The sequence below is a fragment of the Camelus ferus genome, chromosome 2 (genome assembly GCF_009834535.1).
Source record: "Camelus ferus isolate YT-003-E chromosome 2, BCGSAC_Cfer_1.0, whole genome shotgun sequence".
In the NCBI taxonomy this organism is placed as follows: domain Eukaryota; kingdom Metazoa; phylum Chordata; class Mammalia; order Artiodactyla; family Camelidae; genus Camelus; species Camelus ferus.
The window spans coordinates 30,723,103-30,743,354 of NC_045697.1; the positions used below are offsets into that span (position 1 = coordinate 30,723,103).

At 40.6% G+C, this 20,252-nt stretch overlaps 1 protein-coding gene across 4 annotated transcripts in view; it reads right to left on the reverse strand.

Moving 5' to 3' along the window:
* The window catches only part of ATP8A1 (ATPase phospholipid transporting 8A1), a 218,494-nt gene that overhangs the window by 78,186 nt on the left and 120,056 nt on the right, over window positions 1-20,252 (reverse strand). For all 4 annotated transcript variants that reach the window (XM_032496806.1, XM_032496817.1, XM_032496809.1 and 1 more), the window contains 2 exons: window positions 15,116-15,254; window positions 11,793-11,857 (listed from right to left, as the gene is read on the reverse strand). In XM_032496806.1, coding sequence (XP_032352697.1) covers window positions 11,793-11,857; window positions 15,116-15,254 — 204 coding nt within the window. The remainder of the gene's footprint in view (window positions 1-11,792; window positions 11,858-15,115; window positions 15,255-20,252) is intronic.

The following is a 20,252-nucleotide window of genomic DNA, read 5'->3' on the forward strand; positions in this document are numbered from 1 at the left end:
GATGATAAGGATGGATGTCTCTCTACCTCCTGATGCAAGGAGGGTAGCTTTCAAATGGGAGATTTATTTCTTGTTTTCTAGGGACAAAGAAGGGTAAGAATGTTCCTCTTGTACTGGCTGCTTGTTAAGTAACTTCAATTCACAATATTCGATATGCCACTCTGGCACATTTTCGGGTGGGTGTCCTGAGCCCCAATATACCCTCCAAAAAAATAAAATAAGATAAAATAACAATGATTTTTAAGACATCAGAGACTGGCAGCTTTATGATGATCTTTTTCATTACTTTTACATGACCTTTGCCAAGGAAATCCTTGATAAAAATCATATAGGGCACCCTAGACAATGAAATCTGATACAGTTTTATAGTGAAATAAGTGGAAAGCCCTGACTTGTTTGGAAAGTATCATAGCATGCAACTTGTCGTTTTCATTTTGGCAAAAAACTTTGCTTGGAACAGTCTAAAGAACCAGAGGCCAGATGTGCAAAGAACATGTTAGGCCACCTAAGAACTATGTTTTTGATGGCCCCACACGCAATGCTGCGGAAAGCACCTGCATATAAACGGTCCCTTTCGGCTTCTGGATTTTGGTTTTTCTTCCTGATTCCTTTTATGGGTTTACAGGACAGATATTCTTACTTAGGAACATATCCCGGGAACACCCTAGTAGAGAATGTGGAAATATCCCTAAGGAAAGGAAAATTAGAGCCTCTAGCCTTTGACTAGAAAACTAGTCTAGTCCGGCATAACCAGCAGAGATGAGGAGATGAAGTGAAGATCACAGAGAGTCTAAGATGTAACACCTGAATGCTGTGGCTTCCACACCCTGCTTCAGGGCTGCGGATACTTACAGCAACAGAAGAAAATGTGCGATCACTCTCTATATCCCAGAGGGTGTCATCAGCAAGGCGAAGCCAAACAGCACAAGTTAAAGGAAAAAAGAATACAGATACATACTGATTTAGTTCCCACTATATGCTGGTGCTTGGGTCTGAACACAGATAAACACTCAGCACTTGTATTTACTCCTGGGAATCTGTTAAAGGTGTGCAGGTCTAGTGATAAACTTATAAGGAGGATTCTATTCCCAGAAAGGGAAAAAAAAAAAGATACCAAAGTTCTGAATTACACTTTGACTTTTGGACACACTATTCAACAATGCACTGCATTGTTCTTGGATTTGTTCTTTTCCTTCACGAGTTCACCACCACTGAAGTGAAATAAGCATACAACTTGGGTTAATGATGAGTCACTTTTGGAAGACACAACTTTCACCCTTGTCAGAATGGACTTAAGCTTATGAAGCCTGTACTTCTTACTTTAGCATGAGCACCACGGGTTTGTTTTCACTTACTTTCCACAAAAAGGGCAAAATGCAACATTATATTATAGGCAAACATCTGTAGGAAACTTGTTGAACAAAGATGGGGACTCCTATGAAATAAGACAACTTGTTGGAGGTTGAGTCCCTGTAAAATAATTTTAAAACTCATCAGCTGACGTGCACAAGTCACCCATCAGTGGCGAGGAGGCAGCCAGCATCGTATAACAAATGTACGACAGTGAAAAAGTGGTGCTTTTGTCGTTAGGAAGTCAAAGCTGGCCATGAGGGCTCACATGATGCTTCTGGGCACTGTTAGATTTGAAGCTAAATGGCGGAGCCAAATGATGAAGCCACACTGTAAAGAACTTAAGTTCCAGAAACTGAAACATAGCCCATGGCTCAAAACTCAGGGTTTTCCCCAGTTTCAGGGGGTTGTAGAAAACAAGCTCATCAAACAGTTATACTTTCCCTGGAAAGGAAACAGTAAGTGTTTGATTCTGAAAAAAAATTCCTTAGTGATGTGACAGGAAAAAACTAAATGAGAAGTAAGGAGTAGGTAGGGTTCACTACCAACAAAAATTCCAAAACACACTTTTGGATCAGATGTTCTAGAAAGGCTCAGTGTTCTAGAAAGGGCTATAAGCCATGTTACATGAAAAGGTGTCACAGGTAAGTTCATTTCATGGTCTATTGAGAAACTTTTTCACCAGGAGTATATAAATATATTCTAATTTAACTCCTCATTTATTTTTTCATTTGATGTGCTCTAGAAGGCGGTAACACGGCATCAGAATGGCTTGGGTTGAATCACCGCTTTCCCACTTGTGGCCGTTTGCCTCCAGGCAGGTTACTTCACTTCTCTGACTCAAATTCTTCTCATTCATTATATTGGGTTAATATCTCTTTTGTAGGGCTATTGTGGTGACAAGATGTGCTAACTCAAGTGTCCTGTCTGGTGCATGGCTCAGAGGTCACATCCAAGAAAACTAGTTCGTTTCCTTCCTCTAACATTGGATCTCATAGAGGTGTCAACACATGAAGAAGAATGGTCTGCAACCTGCCAATCACCGCACAGCAACGGTGCAATCCAAGTGGGATATTACTGAGATGACTTCCAGCTTCCTTTTGAAATCTTCCTATGGCAAATTTATTTCAGTCTACCCTTTGACTGCTCACACTCAACTCTCCTAGCTGCTACTTCTTCTACATAAAAGTATCTGGAAACCTGCCTTCCCCCAATTACAGAGAAGATGGCATTATCTCCTCTCCTATGAGCTATTTGGTAGATGGTAGGAGGACAAATATTTATAATTCACCTGGACTGTTTTCCTTTATCTCTTAATTTCCATCTCCATCCTGATACAACTCTTGAGCAGAAAATAACCCGAAAGTCACAAACTGATTTCGCATTTCTCTTTTAGTATCTATGTTTTTTGCACAGATGACCACATCAATATCTGTTAGACTTTAAGCTCCCATAAAGAATATAAAATTATATATATATAAATGCAGAGTTACATAAAATAGCATTATATGCAAATGAGCAATTCATAAATACTATGTTGAAAATATGATAAAGAAAACTTAACACTATCAATGTAACTTCTTAGGTATTATTATTAAAAGCAGATAAATACACTATGGGGTGAAAAAACCTTAGTTTGCCTACTTAGTTTTAATATCTACTATCAGTTAACTTAAAATGTCAAATAACAGGATATATGTAAGAATCTTACACTTTTTTTTTTTTTAGCCGTTTTGGTGGTTTGTGGCCCCACCTCATCATCATTTAAAACATGAAATATTTACAAATTTATGGCCAAATGTTTCATTCTTTCTCTATTTTTACACCCTCCAAGTGTTCACACCCTAAAATTACAAGTTAACAGAGCATTCCAAGGACACTGTTAGTAACACATTATGACCATATCAAATATGAACAGTGTTAGCACGTTCTTAAAGAGTGAGTTATGATGCCCATAAAAGCCGTGCAGATAAGCCATTGGGTATTATTTTTTGACAACGTGTTACTGATTCAGTGGAACACTGGACATTCCACATGCCCCTGTGCAACACATGTATCAACCACTCCTGTAGCTACTGCAGGCGATAGTAAGTTGTAAAGCACGTATGCCTGAGAGTAAAGAGAAACTATATTTACATACAGTTGGTCCACTTAGTATTCATTCGCGTCAGGATCACTGGCTCTCTTGGACAGTTTTTGACCAAAAAAGTTTGGTGTTTCTAAACTCCCAGGCTCTATTAGAATATAACATTTAAAAACAAATTCACGTAGATCCAAACCAACATAAAGTAATTTTTTCCAAAATGGGTAAAGGCAGACAGAAGGTGAACTCATTAAAACCATATGGTCAAAGAGGTCTTCTAAAACTGCTTCGTGGAAGGCAGCCAAGCGAATGCATTTAATCAATACATATTGCTAAATATAACGGAGAGGGAAATTGACAAAAAATGTTCATGCCTGGCTGCTATACAGACATGGGCTTTCCAGGGCTGGAGTAGATATAAAACACTGTAATTGAGGAAATGGTCCAATCTCCCAGTAGGGTCATGCCATCTGAAAAAGGTCAAAGGTTACAAAATGGAAGACGGTCGGAAGAGGAAGTTGCAGCGCTGGGTAAATTGCTCTTGGTCCTGGGATAGAGGTTTGAGATTTGGGATTATGATAGGTTCCATCAGGCAAATTACTCCTTGTGAGGCATCTAGTCTCATTTTGCGTTCCCTAGAGAGAAGGCAGAGAAGTGTCCAATCTGGGTCCACATCTATCTTTCGTGTTGGGATCGGGGGCGCGGAGCAAAGAGAAACAAACCCCAGGAAAGGAAGGAAGAGTGAGGTAGGGGATATAATTATATAATTTAAATAGTTTTGTGGATAAAGGCTTTTACCAAAGCCCTCATAGTAATTATTTGAAACCACCACTGAAAGCCTCCTGAACACTTACTTTGAGCCTGGTAGTAAATATTCTCCAGTGGCGGCAGTGACTCACACGCAGAAGGAAGCATTCTGGAGGGGCTGGGTGGGCAGACATTCAGTCTATTGCCTTCAATTCAGCCAGGAAGAGGCTGCTCAGAATATACAACTGGGTTTTTGAAAGTAAGCAAATTACCAAATCAACGGTTTGGAGAAAGTCACATCTGGGGCCTGAGAGAAATTCCTACCCAGAACCACAAAGAAAGCTAATGTTGGGCCCATTTCCCCAATGACTTGAATTAATTAATTAAGGCAGGAATAGAGAGGAATCATTATCTGTTGTGTTTTCTCACTGCAAAACCCAAATGCACACAATTTTCATTATTTCCTACATCTATTCAAATAAATCTATGTACTATTGTTGCTGTAAAATGAAATCTAGGGTCTTCCGTGAATTTCATAAATACAAGATGCCCAAACACCTTCATTTGCTAGAAGAGCATTCCTCTTTCCGCTGCTCTGTGTCCTGGTGGTGAGTGGGAAAGGAGGTAGGGACAAGTTGGAAAATGTGGGGGATGCCTCCTAGAGTGCTTTTTTTCTGTGATCGAGTCCCCATCACCCCTGGAGAAGAAAGGGTTATTTAAAAACAAAAAGGAAAACAGTTTTGGACATAGAGTGACCTAGGCCAAAATTCAGCACCCCACATGCTCTGTGAACTCAGAGTCTCCATCTGTAACTGAGATAAATACCATGTCCATGGAGGAGCAGGGGTGAAGGCATGCAGACACATCGGGGACACAGGTTTCCTAGAAACTGTCAGTTTTATGGTCCTGCCGACTCATCAGAGGCACAAAGAAGTCCCCAGGCATGGCCTACTCCCCTCAGAAATGCCAACAAGCTGGGGGGAGATGGCAGCAGGGCAGGCTGGTTAGAAAGCCTTTATCTGTAATTCTAGGTCTCACAGGGGTTCTTAGGAAAGTTCAGATGTTCAGCCAAAAACAGAGATACAGAATATTCAGGCTTCCAGGGAGGAAGAATTTCTCAAAATAAACACTATGAATTTGTGAACAACTTCACTTTCTGCACAAAAGCCAAGATTACTGAATTTTGTTTAAGAAAAGGGGACACATTCAGTTTTTATGAGACCAAACGAAAGGTTTGATGGAACTTTTTCAACCACATACTTTGGCTTGTGGCAGACACCATCTTAAATCAGAGGAAAAGAGAACAGATTATTTGTTTATATGTTATTTTCATTTTTTGTTAATGTTTGCATTTTTTTATGAACCCATTTCTCTCAAATGTAACAAAATTGGCTTCCTTCACTGAGAGCTACTTGGAGCAAGCCATGCGCCAAACAGTATCTGAACAGTCATCTTGAAATGGGATGTTATAACAACACAGCTTTGCTTTTGATAGGGACACATTAACACCTTTAAAGTTAAACTAAGATCTTAAACATTTTCAGGCCAAAAACACTGAAGGAGCTTTGCTAATGGTAAAAGAGAATTCACAATACTGAAGTTCCAAAGCTGGCAGTGGAGGAAAACTCGGTGCGGTTTAAAATCTGCCTGACTTATTTTTCAAAGCAATACACAATGCATTGTATTAGACTCACGGGACATATCAAGACAAAGTAGCCTCAATTCTTTTTTCCCCCCTCCTTTTCTGGAGTCAAGTCAACAACTTGCTTATTCTGGATTTCTTTCAGGGGCCATTCAACAGTGGCTGGATCCCCAAACAGTGAGGTTTGTCTGCAGAATACATATAAGTCGAGCTAAAAAGGGTACAGATGACAACTTCACCATTTATGTCATGAATGCCTGGAAGTTAGATCTGAAGCTTCCATGGTGTTAGAAAACCAAATTTAGCTAGAAAAAAAAAAAAGAGGAATCCCATAAAGAGGTTTCTTTTACCATGGTGTTGAAAAATGTATATTCATATGCTTATTAATATCAAATGTGGTTAACAATTCATTTTCTGTAAAATATATGAGCGAGGGAAAAACACTGGTATCCATGATCAGACCTGGCTGGCTCAGGTTCATATTCTCAATTAAGCAGAGAAATTTAAGTAGTGAGAAGGGCGGCTGTTTAAAAAATCACCTCTTACAGCAGCTGGCAATGAGGAACTCCCCTACCACCAGGAATTATAACGATAAAAGAAATAATAATGACGACCACGATAATGGTCCATATATCTTAAGTGCTTACATGCCAGACATTGTACTTAAAAGGTATTGTTTTGCTTAATCCTCACAGCAGCATCCTAGAGACGGGTATTATTATTACTCCTGCTTTATAAGAGATTTATAAGAGTCGCTGGCAATGGAGGCCCAGAAAAATCTCATTGCTTAGACTCTGGAATCCGATGACTTGGGTCCATCTTCCAGGGCCACTTAGCGCTCAAGCTGAAGTTACCTTTCAAGACTGGGCATGATAGTACCTGCCTACTAATGTTTTTCGGTGAAAATGGGATTATTCCTGTAAAATCCTTGGTCCAGTACTGAGCACAAAAAATAAGCACGTCAGAAACCCAAGCTAGTGTTTTCCTCATGACTACAACAGCAACGCACAGAACCCTGCGGGGGCAGCAGGGTTCCCCTCCCACAGACAGTCAGAAAGCCGCATTCTCCTGTGGGATCCCTCCTCTGCTTCCCATACGTCAGAGGCTGACTCCTAACCAGGCTAAAGTGGAATCTTTACAGAAACAGAAACTGAAAAACCTGTGCCCAGATGATCAGAGGGAGAGGTGGGCATGGCTTCTCAGGAGTTAAACTTGGGAACACTGGAAGCCTTTTGACATTGAGTGGAGGAAAATTTATTTCTCTAAGTTCCTCACATACATATTCAACCATCATTCCTGCTGATTCAATAAATAAATAAAATAGTCAATGGTTTTCCTCTCTGCACTCTTTTGTTTCCTAGGGAAGCCAGAGACTAGAAAAGAGGAGAGAAAAACAAGAAGAACAAAGCATAGATCCAGCCGTACCTCCTAGGACAGACCCCATAACTCTCCACAGAAAAGCAACACGAGGAGAGACCAAGGTGAAGAGTGTATCATGTGAGACTAGAGAAAGATCATTCTGGCACCTACAGAGTTAACAGCATAAGAAATTATGGTTCCTCCCTCCCACCCTAGACTTGACAGATGAGGGTGGTAAAATCCTAAGCTACCTCAATGAAACATGCCTTCAATTTTATTCTTCCTTTTTAGAATAAAGGTAGACCATATCTATTAAAAAAAAATAATCTGGGTCACCTGAAAGTATTTCCAGAGATTCTCAGAGTTGGTACACTATGGAGGATTTAATAATAGAACCATCACACTCCTTCGTATAACGTAAACCCAATCCTTCCAGAATTGTTTTACTGCATTGTGAAAGACGTGAATTAGACACTGGGAGCTAAAGATAGGCCACGCAAGAGGTTCCCTAGTTCTTAGCCCACAGGTTTAGATGTTTGCAGTTTAACAGACATATTTTGAACAAATAATTGCATGGCCAACTGAAGATATAAAAGAGATGCTGGAAGAATCTGGATTTAGGTTATTCAGTGGAAGGGGTTTCTGAGGTATTTCCTGGGCACTGCTGTAGCATTAGGGAAGAAGTACAAACTATTCTTCAGTCTCCAGGAATCTGAAATCCCTGCCTTTGCAGACCCTTAAGGAAATGTCTCATATCAAGAACATAATTAGGACCCCTATTAAAGAGGTTCAAAGTAGCACGATAAAAAATTATACAAGTTACCTAAATTATCTACTTATTACAAATACCTAATAGATTTTGATCAGGTCTAGATGATTCTTAAAGATGCTTATCCAAGAAAGTCTTACTTTCTAAATGAAAAAAAATATGATCAAGCTTTTTAAGAAACTCCTTTGTGGACACTGTCCACACCTGGCAATGGCTGGGCAGGTAACTGGGTGAGGACACCCTGCATTGCTCTCAGGCATCAGTGGGCAGGGGAGGCTGCTCGCGCTATGAAAGAAGTTGGGAACAGCCGGAGGCAGAAAGGCCCGTCGGATTTCTGAATTACAATTGCAGAGTGAAACCTCTACATAGACCATTTTCCTACAAAATCTCGCAACATCTCCATTTTATACATGCCATGCCCTGGCTAACCATACCAATGTCAAGAGGGAACATTAGCCTCACTTTACAGGCAGCAAACGTGGCTCAGAGAAGTCTTCTCATTTCAGTTTGCTCATCCAGGTAGAGCCGAACTGTGCCCTTAACCACTATGCTATCACACAAGTAATCTGAGTACACATTCATTAAAATTGTCACTTGACAATAATTTACACACCCACAATTTATTTCCTATTATATTACTCCCTAAGACATTATGTACCTAAGTTTATTACCTAAATGTTAATGACTCTCTGTGCTGATGGAAGGGTAATCCCATTTTTAATTATTATCAGTACAATGTAAACACATAGGATGCTCCTCTTTTCCATGGCAATGAAAAAAAAAAGATTTACCCACAGTCATTCTAATGATTTGCCTGAAATCTCAGGCTTGGGTTGCAGGACACAAGATCTGAAGGAACTATGATGCAACGTGATGTTTCCTTCCCTGTGGGGCAGCAAATGAGTTCCCCACAGCAGGTCCGACCCCAGGTGGCCAGAGCTGTAAAGTCACCACTTAACTCCCTGGGAGAAAACCTTCTGCAGACAGCGAGACAACCTGTGGCAGTCCGGAGCTGGACGAATCAGTGTTAATGCATTCAGCCCCAGGCGCTGCCTGTGACCTTCCACACCCAACCGGCGACTGAATTGCTAAGGACATTTCTAATCACTTTGCTTTTCATCAGATGTGATTGACTACTGCCAAATTTAAACCTACATACAACTTTTTTTTTTTTAAAGGAAACTCTTAATTAAAAATTATTCAGTGCCTCACTCCTCAAGCATTTACGGAGTACTACCTATGTGGGAGTGAGAGAGAATGGCAAATCACAACAGTCAGACGGGGTCCCTGCATGCACTGAAACTATTCCCTTGAGACTCTGTGTTTGCACCTGTAGAAACAGGTAATAGAGCAAGTATCCTTGAGGTGTTTATTGCTTCTGAGTTACCATCTTGGAAACTTCAAAATAAACATAAATGCTGCTGTCTTAACAACACATGATTCACTACATAGAACATCCCCGGCATTTCGGTTTTCTCTTTTTACTTGATACATTACTATTTACATCACTTGATACTTAAAACACTTCAAGAAATGTGTTTATCCAAGAGTGGGAGAGAAACGATGAAACAGATGAAAACAAAAGAAGCGATGCCAGCACAGCCTACACGAGGTGGAAGCCTGGATCCCGATGGAAGGATACCACGTCAAATCACGCGCGACTTGCCGTGCTTGTGCCTCAGCGTCACTGGCCCCACTTCTGATTTCCCTCGAGTGTCAGGCACCCGTGCACCACCTGTACCCAGGACGCTGACAAGGGCCTAACGGGCTGCAGAGGTTATGCAGATGCTCACAACGCTAAGGTTTCTGCAACATGGTGAGCAACTGGAACCCAGCTCTGGAACCCCCTCTGATGGCTCCTTCTCCAGGGACCCCTGGGATCGGTCTCCCTGAATGTCACACCACATCGCTGGCACTGGTGCCCCCATTTCCTCCATCCTAACTCTTATCCTTGTCCCGTGCCTGCACCCCATGCCTCCCCACCCCTCCAACTTGCCTATGGACAACGGCTTCTATGCTTCACACCTCTTGCTCCCCTGGCCTATGGAGGCAAATTCTTAAACCTGACCCAGCTTTCTCCACAGTTGACCTGAGTCACCTTTCCAGTGTTAACCCCCTCTGTCATTTCTTTACTGGTGCCTTATAAATACTGTGCCACCATTAAAATGAATTATGTAGCTTCATATATACCATTACAAAACAATGGCTAAGATATAGTAAGTCAGAAAAGCACAGTACAGTATAAAGCAGTGTGGACAGCATGCTGTAATTTCTGTTTAACAACAAAGAACGTGTCCACAGACATGCACACGTACCCCTCAGATATGGCAGAATATCTATGGATGCACACACAAGACTGGAACCAGTGGCTGTCCCTAGAGAGGGAAACTGGTAGCTTGGGTATACAGGAGGCGGGAGAGTCACTTTTTACCACCTATGCGTTCCCTTTTTGTGACTTTAAAATTTTACATTCTGTGCCTATATGCATCCAAACAAAACACACTTAAAAATTATAACCTTGTGTTTAGTTTTAATGTTCCTCTTTCATGCCCCCAATATGCCTTGCACTTACTTGCAGTAACTTTCTGCCTGTTTCCCTTACTCACCTCTATGTAACTAAATGCCACTTACTTTGTGCATAGTTCCTTAACTTTAGGATATTTTCACAGTTGCATATAGTTCCTTAAACGTCACGATACGTTCATAGCATGCTACCTACCTTATTTACATATCTATTTTGTACTGATACTTGAATACATTTTACTTCCCTTATTATTTTTAAGCATTTGGAAGGCTGGCTTTTTTTTTTGTTTGTTTTTGTTTTTAGGATTAAAGTTTGGTTCACAAAAAGCACTTCTCCAATAAAAGATATAAACAACCCTCATGATTGCAAAAGCATACATGACTCTTCAGACTACAAGGTGCTCAAAGATGTCACAAGAAAGGGAAGAATATCACATGGATTGCTTTAAGGACAAATAGTGAAGAAATCATCATTCCAATTTGAAAATCAGAAGCCAAATACTTCTCACACTTAATTCCCATCTTATATCCAACTTCTGAACACTGGCCTCTGCATCACGCCTTCCACAGAGCTGGCCTCTCGGCTTCTCCAACATCTCTAATTATCAGGTTTTCTCTGGGCTGCTCTTGGCGTCACAATGACTATTTCAAGCAGCTGTATCATCACCTCTCCGGTTCTGTCTTCCACCTTAAATTACACATAGTCACCTTTCCTTTAGAATATTTGCAGGTCATTTGATCTACATTTTTTTGGTTAACTCCTAACAAACCTTTCCCCCTTTCCCAGATATAGTATCATGTGATCATAGTCATGAAAAAAAGACATCCTAGGAATTTATATTTCAGCCCAAAAGTTAGGACATTAAAACAACAACAACAACAACAACTCTACTATTGGTTACATGGTGTCACTCAATAGTTTAAACATTTTTTTTTTAAAGAAGCAAAATATTAACACTGAAAGCTAATGCAGTTATTAAATGCTTATTATACAAAATGCTCAGGTAGATACAAATAAGTTGCAGTCACTCAGTAACCTCCTGACATAATGCTTTTGTAAAGCAGCTTTTCTGTTTCACAACATTAAGCAAATCATGTAGCAATTTCTTTGAGCTGTCACAGATACAAAGCTAAAATCTATTTACATTAAGGGTTCAAAATAGTACAGATTATGTTCCAGCAGAACAATAGTAATAAGATATTTTTAACTTCAGGAAAAAAAAATACTCCACGGCTATCTGAATATAAAATAAAATACTATAAGATAATTAAGTTATCAAAGATCTTAAATTTTTTTAGTAAAAGATCATCTTACTTACATCAAGAGAGCCTTCATTTATAACAATCATTCCCATGTTCTTCCTCAAAAGTTTGCAGGAATGTCCTATGTCCAAACAGAGTAAATTGACATAATTAATTTCTCTAGAGAGAAGAGGTGAAAAGGTTAAAGTGATATTACTAAAAAGTCTAAATTTTATTTAATTTTACCCATTTTATTTGATAAAATTAAAATTTTATTTTATTTATTTTTTTTTTAAGGAGTGATGGCAGTCAGCTGTTTTCCTGGTTTGCAGGAAGTTTAGAAAAGAAATGCTCTTGCTGGTTGTAAGAGGGATAAGATACAAGGACCTCACCTGCCTTTCTAAGACTGTCTTGATAAACCAGTATGGAAAGAGATGGGTAATGATTCTCAATGTCCTGAAAACTGATAAATGCGGATGGAATATCCCTCCTGATGACCAACATGAAGAGCAGAAGACGGGCCAGTGGTGGTTTTGGGAGAAGGGGGCAGGGCGGTTGTATGGTCATCTCTTGGACCACCGATCCCACCCCTATCTCCCTGCCCTTGGACTTTTATGACAACCTCTTCTCTCCTGCCCTCTCCTGCTTTGCTGCACTTGCTGAAGAGCAAAACCACTTGCTGATTAAACCAACTCTGCCTACTCTGCACCTGTCCACCTAGAGCTGAACGTGGCTGTAGAAAACCAGGCAACCCCGCTGGCCCATCTCACATTTAAAACAATACCATCTACACTCACTCCCTTTGTGATCTCATTCCTTCCCATGCTTTTAAATACCATCGAAATGCTGACCGTTCTAGTACTCATCTCTCCTATTCGGACCTCCTTCCTCAACTCTAGACTCACATGCCAGCATCCACTTAACAACAGACACTCAGGTATAAAATAGGCATCTCAGACGTAACACATCTGAAACCAGGCTCCTGCCCTCCCCCTAGAAACCCCGCTCCTCCTCTAGTCTTCCTCATTTTGGTTAATGGCAACTCCATCCTTCAGTGGCTGAGGCTAAAAGACTTTGAAGCTGCCCTTGATTCCTTTCTGTCTCTCATACCCAACATTTAGTCTATCAATCAATCAATCCTGTTGGCTCTATCCTCAAAATACATGCAGAACCCAACCAATTCTTTCTTCTACTGTTACCACCAGGTCCAAGCCACCACCACATCTCACCTGGATTCACAGAATAGCCTCTGGCCTTCCTGCTTCAACACTTGCTTCCCTTTGAGTCCACTCTCAGTCTAGCAGCCAGATTCATACATGCAGTTTTTTTTGCTTTTTTTTTTTTTAAACAGGAAAGTCAGATCAAGTTTTTCTTCTGCTTAGTTCAATACCATCCAGTGGTTTCCCACCTCACTTAGAGTAAACACCGAGTCTGCACAGGTCTGGGAGGCCCCATCCAACCTGGGCTCTGTTACGCAGCTGATCTCTCCTCCCACCCTCGCCCTGTGCATTTCTGCTCTTTTCTCTAGGACAGAAAACAGCTTTCCCTAATCATCTGATGGACAAGGACCCCTCCCCTCTCAGGTGGTTCTTCCTGACCTCCCGCTGTAGAACTGAACCCCTCTGTGCCACGCCCTATTTCCCCTTGCCTGCTTTCTTTTTCTTTAGAGCTGTTATTGCCATCGAAGATACTCTGTGTTTTTCTCATTCACTTTTACCGTCCGTTTCCCTGACTAGGATCTTAGCTCCACGAGGGCAGAGACTCCAATATGTTTTGTTCCTTGTTTTTAACTGACACCTGGCACCATACACACCATCAGTTTGCTGAATGAATGAATGAATTCACCTTCCCTCCTCTAGGAACAATTATGGCCCAAGAATCTAAAAGTTGCATATTGCCAGAAACCACCACCATCCTGTCCTTTTCATGGGAACTTTCATCATGGCTACAAGTCTGGACCTACCTGGAGGGTGGTTTACTTTCCCACATACCTTCTCCCTCCACCTGCAGTCATGCTGCTGGGTCATATCTGTGTCCCCAGGTCTCCTGTATCTAAACAATTCTTCATCCTGTACATCTTCCTTCCATGTTGCCTCTAACACCAGTGATGATTTTTATAATCCAAATTAACAACTTGTGTGGCCTGCAGACTTAAACTTCTACTACTTAGCTTTCTTTTAAAAATCAATTTTCCTCAATTTACTATCAATTTAGAGTATTTTACTATTTAATACAAATACTGTATTTATAAATACAGTATTTACCACAGAATACTGTGATTACTTACATTCCTAAAAGGAATATTAGTTTAATGTGTTTTAGATAAATGACACTTAATGACCTTCTAAAAATGTGGTTTATGTTGTGAATACCCCTGAAATGGTTTCTTCCATTTGGGGAGAGTTTTGTATGTAATTCATATCATCAGTATTATCCATTATCCTCTGGATAATGGATTCATGGTGCTCAGGCAACATATTATTACTGAACTTGGAGGGGGAAAAAAGGTGGTATTTTTCCAGCATATTATTGGTACTTCAGGCCTCCAACAGCAAATATTAACTTTCTCGTCGGGTATAGACCGAACTGTGTCCCTATTTCCTCATTCATGTGTTGAAGCCCCGCCCCCAACATGAAAGGATTTAGAGACAAGGCCTTTAAGGAGTTCACCAAAGTTAAAGGCGGTCCCAAGGGTGGCCCTGATACAGCAGGACTAGTGTCCTTCTAAGAAGAGGAAGAGACACTGGATGCTCTGAGAGTATTCACAGAGGAAAGGCCAGGCGAGGACACAGAGAGAGGCGGCCACCTGCAAGCTTGGAAGAGTGGCCTCAGGAGAAACCAATCTGCTGACATCTTGATTTGAACTTCCAGCCTCCAGGACTGTGAGAAAATTACTTGCTGTCATGTAAGCCGTCTAATCTGTGGTGCTCTGTTACGGCAGCCCACGTTGACTCATACCACCTCTTTCTGCAAAACTGGAATTAACTGTAGGATGGATGAAAACTGGCAAAAATCTTACTTCCTATCTCAGAAATAACCTTTCACATAAACAAATGTCAGTGTACAAGCCTGCCATAACCCAGGTCTCCAGACTTTCCCAGACAACTGCATAAAGGTTATCTGCCTGTGACAATCACGGATGGAAGGCGGGAGCAGGCAGACACACAAAGGTGAGGGAGGTCATTATGGGCTGCAAGAGCTGAAGTCTGGCTGCAAATACAGTCGCTGCAACTTTAAAGGGCCATCGGGGCCACAAGTAGACAGAGAAGCCCAATGACACCACAAATACGGAGATCTCAGAGTAACACATCTTTCAAATCTTGAAATATTTCAAATCTATCTTCTAAAATATATCAACAGGTTAGAAAGCACCATTTAAAGTGTAAGTTGGATGAGTTACCAATGTTAATGGCCGTTTCCTGCTTGTCTCCCGTAAGGATCCAGATTTTGATGTCGGCTTTCATTAGAGTTTCTATGGTTTCAGGCACTTGATCTTGTAATTTATCCTCAATGGCTGTAGCTCCAAGCAGCTGAAGATTCTGGAGAAAAAGAGTGGAAAATTTTGAGAAGAAAAAATAAAAACAGTTTAGATTCTTTCAGAACAAAAAATTGAAGCGTGTATATGTTTTAAAATCTGAGACTAAGTGATAATTCATGGATTTAGTGTAAATTCCATCTCTCCCATTGAGTTGTCTCTCTAAAGGACCCTTGACTTTCATGCAGTACTTTCGGCAGGAGACTGAGGCTCCCTGAATTACCTGTCTTGACTTACTCCTCTCCCTGAGGTAAGGAACTGATTCTAAACACAAACACTCACACACACACACACACACACACACACACACACACAGAAGGGGGAAATCAAAAGCAGTTAAAAAGAAGTAGGCAGAGGCTAAGAACAAAGAAAAACAAAAACTATGGAAGATCACCGCAGTGAAGAAGCAATCTAGTTGCCCTGCTCAAAAAAGAGTAAGGTTATATGCTGACACTATTAACTTGTAATCCGATGCCACAGCAGGAAATGTAGACACAATATACAATCAGAAAGAATGAGGACAGGAGCAATAAAAGTATTAGTCGCTGTAAGAAAGAACAGGCTGTGTTCTTCACATGGTTCCATGTTAGTTAGTAGGAGGTCAGAGTCTATTAAAGACCTCTTGCTCATTAGACGGTATTTTTCATACAAGACCAAACACAACCAAAACATTCTGTGGAAAGCTGTTCTAATCTCTCACAAAGAAGAATGGCTTCTTGCTCTCATCTTCCTAAACGAAGGTAAATAAAGAGAACAATCTCTTGGCTGTTAGGGAAACCTGGTTTGCCAAATGGAAACAGGTAACGGTGTTTTTGGTCTTAAATACAGAAGAATGTGCAACGAAGGACCAGTGATGGATTGAAATCTTTCTTTCCAGCCTGTTACCAGGCATTATCACTCGCTGGGTACCCTTCCCGACCGTGTTCTGCAAGCCACAACCAACTGATTCTCAGTCTTAGCCTGTTTCCCCATAACTTAACCTCCAGTGTGTTCTACTTCCGGTGTTATTCTTCTCAACCATTTTCTCCTTTCTCAACTTCATTTTTGTTTAAAATATCAGACAAGGACAGAATAGATAAAAGGGAAATAAATGCTGTGATTAGTGTTTGGCTTTGTAATAACAAAGAAAGCAACAAAGAAATCATTCCACTTTCTATTTGTTCTCTAATATTAAGTCTTACTTACTTTTCACCAAAATGCAAGTCTAAAAACAGTCCCAAGTCTTGGTGGGCATGGAAGATAAAGTTAAATATATACACAAACGTGTAAGAGTGAGTGTGAATAGTTAATGTGTATTACTTAGGAATGTTTTTGGCTATAAATAGTAGAAAAATCAGACTAAAGCTGCCTTAAATAAATTATTTAAAGAATATTTATTAATTAAATAAATTCCATATTTTGTATATAATTAGTACTGAAGTGGGTAGTTGTGGGTATAAGATTGTTGGCTTGACCATATTTCAACTCATTCTTCAGACCTCTCTCAATGTCTCAAGGTGGCTGTTGCAGCAATAATGATAACAGCCACACTTAAGAGAATAAGGGGGTAAAACCAACTGTATCCATCTCTTACTTGAAAAGCAAAAGGGTTTCCAAAAGCATATTTCCAAACACTGCAACTGGCCAGATGGTGTTACATGGCCATCCATCCCTAACTATCGGTGTTTATCTTGTCCAGCCTCCCTCGTGGAGGTGGCAAGCTGGGACGGGGATGGGAATAGGTATTAACTGGCCAGCCCACAGCCTCTGGCACAAGGCTCACATAGAGGCGGGCATGCGTGTGCATCAGTGCTTGCGCGTACCTGCAGCAAGTGTTTTACATGTGCAGGTGCCTGCACAGAGACACATACGCAGCCCCCCTATTGCCCTGAATGGAAAGCCCGGCTCGTCCTGTATGTCCAAACTCAAAAGCTACCACTTCTTTGAAGTTTTCCCCTCTGCTGTGTTCTGACAGAACTTTGCTCATCTTTACACATCTTAATTTATCATATTAAGATTGGATGTTTAAATGTATGACTCTGGTAGCTTTTGTCCCAAAGTAGGGACCATATCTCCAGGCTCCTTGTTTCACAAACGAGGAGACAGAAGCCCAGAAAGGAGCAATGATTTGTCACAGTGACATAACTTGGTAGATCATGGAAGGGCAGGGCTTGGGCCAGGATCCTCTGTACTGCCCGTGCCGTGTGTCCCTCTCTGTCCCTGATGGTGCCCAGTACCGTGCTCAACTCCCAGTCTCTGTTGGCTGAAGTAAATTCAGTTGGCAACAGTGTATCAAGGGCTAGTGCTGACTTCTCTATGTAAGTACCTCTCTACTTAAGTAATGAGTAGGAGGACGAAGGAACAAATGCAGCTCCTGTTCTGGATGTAGACTTATGTCCCTATTTGGCCTGGGGGGCGGTGAAGGGCCCCAGACTGGGGCATAGTTCTTGTAAGAATGCTGGCCTTGGCACTAAGTGCTGATGCAAGGAAGGCCCTGTGAGACGAGATGCACCATATCAGATTCTGGGGTGAGGCTAAGTTAGGGCTCTGAGGAGTCTCTGGTCTCTGACCACCTATAAATACAGTGCAATTTTAAGTTGGGAAAAAAATAAAGTTGGGACCATATCTTGTTCACCTTTATATTGTGTCTCCAGAATACTGACAGTCAGCGTTGGGTATATTTGCTGAGTGGGTGAATGACCAAAAAAAAAAAAAAAGAAAAAAAATCCAAATGCTATAAAGTATTCTAGACCACTTTCTCTTCAGTATATTCAAATAACTTCTATAGCTATTAGATACGCTTGGTGCATGACTTCTTAGTATATAAGACAGGAGGGCAAATTTCCTTCTTTAAAAAGATGGCGTTATTTTATTCTCTTTAATGGGAAGCAGATTTGAAATCTATCAAAACCCGATGAATGATCATCATCAAGAAGCTCAAGAATGAGAAGGAAGAGCAGCTCAGCATCAGCGGTGCCAGCATCACAACTGCTGCGTCTCAGGCTGAGGCCACGCTGCTGCTACCAGTCCTTCCAGCTCCTCTCAGGACATCAGCAGCTAAATCACTCTGCCCGACGTCCCGGGGAAGGTCAGGATATAGCTGTGTTCAACTGTTAGCTACTCTACAGAAGGCACAATAAGATTTTAAATGACCATGAGGGTAGTTCAGTCATCCAAGCTCTCAAAGTTTTTAAACCAAAAAGTTATTTTTTTGTAATTACGTTTCACAAAACCCTAGGGTAACCAGATAATATGAGAGCCAAGTTATGAATACATTAATTAAAAACGGATAAACAAATATATTGGTATATGTTCTAGTTCCACTCTTTGGGGATGAATGTGCTGGGGAAGCATGCGGGTATACACTACCCTGCAGAAATCTAATAAAAATAAAATGACTGCACTGGGGAGATCACACTGAAAGCATATTTGAAAGAAGGGAAGCACCTGGTTTTGCACAGGTAAAAAGGAAACGTTTTCTAAACTGGGCATAAACAATATAAAATACCAACGAGGCAGGGCCAGCAATGTGTAGGCTGAGAAAAGTTACAAGGAGGTTAACTTGGAGTGTGTTGGTGACTAGGATAACAGGAATTTCTAAAAACGGTAGTGAAATGTTTCCGAATATTTGGCAAAATTGCAGTGGGTCTGTTTTGATGTCTACGAAAGAAAAAGGTGTGTTTGCAAGCCTGTTAATTTCCCCTTTATCCCAGGAGCTCCTCCAGCACAGCACTTACTAATTTTAGTGCAAGGCTCCCCAGCCTCCTTTCCTCTGGCCCTGGTGTCATTTATTGTGAGATTAGATCTTGAGTGATAGGCTGTTCTGCCTCTGGAAATTAATATCTTTAGCTACATAATGGTCGTTAGGAAAAAAGATTTGAACTTTGCGTGCTTTTCCTGATCATAACACGAGAGTGTTCAGGCTGTAATCAATTTCATCCCAAACATGTATTACCTTACACAGATGGCCACTAATGGCCACTGTGGGAATTACATAGTCAGCAAGTGTTGAAACGGGATAAAATTCCCATGGCATTTATGGAATTAAAAGAAAAAAAAAAAAACTTCCAACACTAATTTTACTTTCAAAATGTCACTGTGCCAAAAGTTATAAAGGTTTCAGCTGATGGCTCTTTGACATAATATAGATTTAGTTATCACTGAAAAATCATGGAATAATATTTACCTACTAAAGCCCTCAATAATCTTTTTTTCTCTTTTAGATATTCATAATGTATGTAGAGCTTTTAAAAAAGGGATATATATAAAATTTCTACCCTAGTGAAGATAAAAAGCTTCCTGTAGAGTATTCAAAACCTGCATGGTAAAATGAATTGTGACAGATTTAGAAATTGTTTTTTCTCAATACATGTACATGCTAAATAACAGAACCTCAAAATAACATATCTGTGTATTAGCAAATATTTTGTCTGGACTCAGATTATTTCGTATTTTTAAAAAGTTTGTGATGTATTCCTAAATGAGAAAAAGCATAATAATCAAAGTCATGCCAACTGGGCTCCAGATTACAACATGGACTATTTGGCAGAAGTTTCTTTAAAGACAAATGAAAGAAATAATGCTGGTAAATAAAGTTTTGTCACTGGAGTGAATATGGATAAATACTAGTAACATTTGGTAACCTTTATTTCAACATGAAATAAGATTGTGACTAGGAAGATGAAGAAGTATTTCCTTAGCTGAGAAATACCAGATACTGCTAAGGGCTTCACATCGATTCGTTCAGTTCATAGCTTCGGGGAGGTTGAGTAAATTATGTAAGGTCAAATCGGGGTACAGCTGAGCTAGGATGGTAAGAACAGAACACCAAGAATCAATACACACCCCAAGGCAGTGAGTGGGAAGTGAAACCGAGATTCAAAGAAAGCATTTTATGCAAATCATCAGGTTTTGAAACATTTGTCTCTGTTTTCAGGAATATTCTGTTTCTATGAGGCACTCCTGCCAGGTGGACCTGCTTCCTGTTTCCACCTGTGAGCCCCAGACTCACACCTGGGACTGG